Source organism: Ailuropoda melanoleuca, unplaced genomic scaffold, assembly GCF_002007445.2.
Source record: "Ailuropoda melanoleuca isolate Jingjing unplaced genomic scaffold, ASM200744v2 unplaced-scaffold9857, whole genome shotgun sequence".
Classification (NCBI taxonomy): Eukaryota; Metazoa; Chordata; class Mammalia; order Carnivora; family Ursidae; genus Ailuropoda; species Ailuropoda melanoleuca.
In genome coordinates, this window is record NW_023255388.1 from 1 (window position 1) to 6,111 (window position 6,111).

Consider the following 6,111-nt stretch of genomic DNA (forward strand, 5'->3'; position numbering starts at 1 on the left):
CCCCACTAAAGATGGCAAAAAGATTTTAGTAAGGTAACTTAATTTCCCAATTTCCTACATATGTTTTGAATAAGGGGGGACTTAGTGCCCAATTCATCATTTTGATTTAAAAGCTATTTCAGATGACTCTTGACAGCTGGTCTTTCTCTTCTTTTTAGTTGTTTTGCAGCCAGGTCCATCATTTGGAAATCAGGAAGGCTTGTGTCTCATATATGAGAGAAAACCAACAAACTTTTGAGTCTGTAAGTAGAATACATAACGCAAGGTAGAGATGTCAGTAGAGTGTGTAGCAAATGGGAAATGAATTTTGAGCCATCTACATAATAAAAATTACATTATGCAATCTCCTCTCAGTAGCAACTAATTTTCAGCTGCCTTCCCCCTAACTTCTGGACCACCTCCAGAATTAGATTGTTTTGTACTCTAATTGAAAGTTAAGAAAAAACAGTTCATCTGTATCCTTCCCACTACTTTCTACTCCCCTCATACCCCCCATAATCTCCCAAGCCCTAAAAAGTTATGTTTTGACTACTGTTCTGTATTATCTATACCACTGTTTTCTTGAACAAGTAATCATAGTTCACAGAAAGTTGGGTATGTTAATTATTTTTAAATGCATACTTCCAAGTATGTATAAATGGGAAACCCCTCTGTACTCTTAAATTCTGTACCCACTGATCTTCAGCCAATATGAAGAATCTTATAAAATCTAATTGTAAGGAAACAAATTAGGTTTTAAACACTTATCTTTTCATGTTACAAACTGGTAATTGGTGCTCTGCCACTAATGATTGGCTTTAAAACAACTTCTAGAAGACATCTTTTAATACTTTGAAATATTTGAATTCTTGTTAACAGAATGAGGTTTTACCAAGGTCTGATTTGTAGTGTGCCCTTTTGTGTGGCTTTCAAAAAAAACATTCTTAGCCCTTCCAGTACTATTTGTTTTCTTCTGACTGTATATTATGGGTATTTGCCTGCTGTTCGAGGTTTACTCTTAATTTTCTCAACAGGTTTCAGTGAATTTTAAAACCTTGTGAAGGCTTCTTGACTTTAAAGCTTATTACCTAGGAGTTAATTACAGTCTTTACTACATCTGGGGAAAGGATAATTCATGAAATTACTTCAAATGCAAGACCATGGTGTAAAACAGTGCATCTCAAGTATTTTTGTGCATACAAATCACCTGAGGATCTTGTTAAAGTGCAGATTCTGATTGAGTAGGTCTGAGTTGGGGCCCGAGATTTCTGCATTTTAACAAAACTCCCAAGTGATGCCTGCTCTTGTTCATGATACAGTAATAGTAACCACATTGTGAGTAAGAAAGATTTGTGCAAAATTTTAAAACTTACATGGATAGATCTCAAAATAATTATGCGAAAGAAGGTAGACCCTCCCCCAAAGTACATACTGTATGATTTCCTTTATATAAAACTCTAGAAAATGCAAGCCAGTCTCTAGTGATAGAAGGCAGATCAGCGGTTGCATGGGGGTCAGTGGAGTTATAGAAGGACACAAGGAAACTATAGGGGTGATGGATCTATTCACTATCACAGTTGTCCTCATGGTTTCTTGGGTGCATACATATGTCAAAATGTATTTGATTGTGCCATTTAAATATGAGCAGTTTGTTGTATGTCAATTATACCTCAAGCTGTTTAAAAAGGAATTGAGAAAATTTAAAAAACTTTGTCTAGTGATATATGTACATGGAGCTAGATATATATTCTGTTACCCAAGTTTAATTTTATTTTTGTTGAGGTATATTTTACACACAATAAAATTCACCATTTTGAGTTTAGCACTTTCAGTTTTGGCAGTGATATAGTCCTGCAACTGCCACTGCAATCAAGATACAGAACATTTCTGTTACCCCAAGAAGTTCCCTTGTGCCCTGGGCTTTATCTGAAACTAATAAAATTCCCTTTAAAGTTCCTCAGTTTAACTTTGCAAATGCATGTCTCCTATCATATTTAAAATCCTTGTAATTATTGGGCTTGCATGATTTATGAAAATTGTCAAGTTAAATTGGCATTTCAAAAGAAACTCAAAGGTGTTACATTTGATGAAATGCACTGGTATGTGGATAAGCTAGGACCATTTCCTAAGATAGTTTCATAGTCCAGCTTTTCTCCACTTTTAAATTTTATGTATGTGCAAATCTTCTTGAGGTGCTGTGCAAAATAGTAATTTAATCCCATAATTATTGAGCTGAACAAAAACCCATTGGAGGATAATATTGCAGCATATAATCAGATTTTAGTAATGCTATGTATTTGGTTAAGTCAAGTTTGTTTTATTTTTGAAGTATGTGGAGGGATCTTTTGAGAAATACCTGGAACGGTTGGGAGATCCCAAGGTAAGATCAAATACGGGGGTTTAATCTTTTCAGAGTACTTGGAATAGTAAACCTAAATATTCATTTAGCTGTGTCGCTTTAGCTAGACGCAACCTATTTTCTTAAGTAGCCAGCTGTGTTGAATCAAATAGTTCTTGCAAAAGTTTAGAGGCTGGCAATTGACCTTTTGTTTTGTGTTGAATGTTGAGAATTATGTGTCAATGATTTTATCATCCATAGACTGTTTGCAATGCAAACAGGACAAGCCTAAGCCTTTTCACTTTAATGGGGGAGGAGGGATAGTAATGAATGTTACTAGGAGGTCATTATTTTTTTTATTCAAAAATTCCCCTGATTTGTAGCTATCCTTTTATGTAGAAGTAAGCTCCATAAACGCATATTTAATTAAAAATAATTTATATGATTAATTCCATAGTTCTGGACTTAGCATTTACTAAGTACCCTGCTAATTTCATATTCTTAACATTAATTCCATTTTTATTGTGCCTTTTAAATCCCTCATGTTAACTGTCCTTGTTATTTAATAGCTAACTGAGAAGGTCTTTAGGACTCTTTTTTCCAAATAAGTTTATGTTAATGAGTAACACAGTAGCCCAAACCTCAAAGCAAGTTATAGTGTGTTCTACAAATTCTTCATCTAAAACAGTGCTAAGCATCTAAAATAACAGTGTTGAACTTGCAGAAATTTTTACATCCTAGCTACAGAATGTTTTTAAAAAGTTTATGTACTATTTATGTTTAGGAAAGTGCTGGCCAGCTGGAAATAAGAGCTCTTTCTCTAATTTATAAGTAAGTTAAATCTTTTTTTAAAGACTGAGTGTGTATGTGTGATTGTGTGTTAAGTTTCTATTCAGGTCTCTTTGGGATTTGGGAAATTTGGATTTAATGTAATGATATGTAGAAAGAAGAGGTCTAAGCACAATTAATTGGTGTTAATTTTTAGGTGGAGAGCCTCTAGCATTTGTGTCCATTTGAATGAAATAAAGGACTTTAAGAACTGCTGGTGTTCCTATAGGAAATTAGAATGTGTTTCTTGGAATTCTTGTGTATTTAACTTTGTGTCTCTGCATGCGTCTTCACTGGGGCAATATAGCTTCTAAGAGGGTAGAAACTGGTTCTTCAGGACAAAAAATATTAGATACTATAGTGGTTTGTGGTCCTTCAAAGGGTTATAGTACCTAAACAGATACACTGTATATCTGTGGTCTTAAAATTTCAGAGGGAAATTATGAAAAGTGAAAAGGCTCTTTAAGGAGATCATAATGGAACATTTTGAGAAACATTGCTCTATGACTTTGGTCTTTAAAACAGCAAAAGTGGCATTTCTGGAAGCTGTGCAGTTTTGAAAAATAGTTACATAATGTAGGTTAGAGGCTAGTGGGAATCATGTTCATTTGAGGAAATTGATTCTATAGGTAAGACTCACAATTTGTAGCATGGTGAGATGGCATATACAGTAGAGTCCAAACCCTCTCATTATGGTACTCATTCAAATTAGTGTTTTGCAGCCTGCTCATTTCTCACTAAATCCATCAAGAAGTTGTACAGAAGAGGGACTGGGCAGGTTGTTGCTTTTAAGTCAAGGGCCAGCTTTTAAATTGGCCTTCTTTCTGTTTATGGCCCTTGAGCTAAGAATTTTTAAAGTTTTTAAATGGTTAAATCAAAAAGTAGAATAATGTTTCATGGCATGTGAAAATTATATGAAATTCAAATTTCAGTGTCCATAAGTAAAGTTTTATTGAAACAGTCATGTGTACTTGTTTATCATGGTTTGTGGCTGCTTTCATGCTACAGAGTCAAAGTTGAGTAAACCATATGGCCTGCAAAAGCTGAAATGCTTATTATCTGGTCTTTTGCCAAGTAAAATTTGCTCGCCCATGCTTTAAATAACTGGGGAGCCCCAGCACTCACAAACGTACATACAGTTGGTAGTCTATCTTCTTTACTCCTCCTTTCCCTGAATTAAAGTGCCTTTTAAAAATCTGTAGAACTTCAGGGGCAGTTAGTGGTCTTTGAATTAACATTATTTAGCCTCTTAAATATTTGGATTATTTTGTATGAATAAGGTGGATGGTTTAAAAGCCCTTGTTCTTATAACTATCTCTTGCATATTCTTGCATATATCTCTTGTAAATTATCTCTTTTCAACCACCTTTTGTTTTCTACCCATGTAGTCGGGATTTCATTCTTTATCGCTATCCCGGAAAGCCTCCAACTTATGTCACAGATAATGGCTATAAAGACAAGGTAAGAAGATGAATGAATGTTTACTAAAATAAAAGAAATTGAATGATGCCACTGGCTTACGAAGATAGTAAGAAATCATCCTTTGTTACCAAATTAATGGGAAAAAAGCATAGTGTAAATGCCAAGCTTCTCTGCCACCAGCCTTTTCCTCCCTATTCAGTTATCCTCAGTGTTGTTAGCCACCCTTCTGAACAGACCTGATCTTACCACTCCTGTAATAGGTTAAAAAGAAAAACAACCCAAAATCCTAATTGGCTCCTTGTTGACTTAGAAGATAAGGTTCAAACTCGGAAGTTAGTTAGTCCCCTAAAGAGTCCCAAACCTTTTCATCTTCATTGTCCTACAAATTTAGTATACCATGATTCCAGATAGGCCAAGTTTTATACTTTTTTTCTTTTCCTTTGTATCTCAAATGTTAATTCCTTTGAAACTTTCCCAACTCCCCTGGATTTATTTCCTCCCTTTGTGTTCCTCTAGCATCACCCAAGTAATTATAGTAGTTATCACATTGTATTTGTTTTCATGTCTATTTCTCATTCTGAAAGTTTCTTGAGGGCAGGACAGTGTGCTATTACTGCCTAGTAAGGTACTTGGAAAATAGTAGGAGGTTGTTTTGTTGGTTGAGAACTCTCGGCAATTAAACAGATTGTTCTTCAGCATATAATTTTTCTTCCACAAAGTTTTTAAGAAAAGCCTTTTATCCCGATTATTTGATTAGTGAATATAGACTATACGGTAATTGTGTTTGCAAGTCTTGTTTCACACCATGGACCATAATTCAGGCAACATTTTGATGATTGTAAGACAAGACTAGACACTGGGAGAACTGTTAGGATGTTCAAGTAATCTAGACAGAAGACCTGAACCAGGCAAGTGGCATTAGGAATAGAGTAGAATGCAAGAGGCAACTCAGAAAATAGGTATAAGTTGGGGCACCTTGTTTTATCAGTGGTACTGCCATCTAATTTGTTCAGCAGCATTAACCCCTGTAGTGTAGGACTTCACTGGGCTTTGGGGATACCAAAATGAATACAACGTAATACTTGTTCTCCAAGGACTTAACAGACTATGAAGATAGACATGCAAATAGTTAATTTTATAATGAAGTGATCAGTTTTATAGTAGAAGTATGTACAAAGAGCATAGAAGAAAAGGTCCTTCGCTGTGCTTGAGAGAGTTTAGAAAGTTTCATGGTGGTAGTGGTATTTAAGTGGAATATCAAACAAATGAGTCCAATAAGTATGAAGTGCAGTCTGTTCAGAGGACTTCTGCAAAGACATGGAAGCAGCAGATGCCTTGGGACTCAAGTAGTTGGGTGGGGGAGAGGCCAGTTCTGTAAAGATAGATAAGAGTTTCATAATGAGGGGGCAATGCCAAGAATTTGGCTTTTCAGAATAGTTGTAGCTTTTTTCCCAATATTTTAAAGATTTTCAGAAATACAGAGAAGCTAAAAGAATTTTATAGTGAACATTCTAATTCCCACCACTTTAGTATTCTTTTTTTTT

The 6,111-nt window shown here is 35.1% G+C and overlaps 1 protein-coding gene across 1 annotated transcript in view; it reads left to right on the forward strand.

Moving 5' to 3' along the window:
• Positions 1–158: 158 nt before the first annotated feature.
• Positions 159–6,111, forward strand: part of LOC100482253 (ALG13 UDP-N-acetylglucosaminyltransferase subunit) — a gene marked incomplete at its 5' end in the record, with an annotated part of 30,468 nt that continues 24,515 nt past the window's right edge. The window contains 4 exons of the mRNA XM_034653578.1: positions 159–242; positions 2,309–2,359; positions 3,102–3,148; positions 4,534–4,606. Coding sequence (XP_034509469.1) covers positions 159–242; positions 2,309–2,359; positions 3,102–3,148; positions 4,534–4,606 — 255 coding nt within the window. The remainder of the gene's footprint in view (positions 243–2,308; positions 2,360–3,101; positions 3,149–4,533; positions 4,607–6,111) is intronic.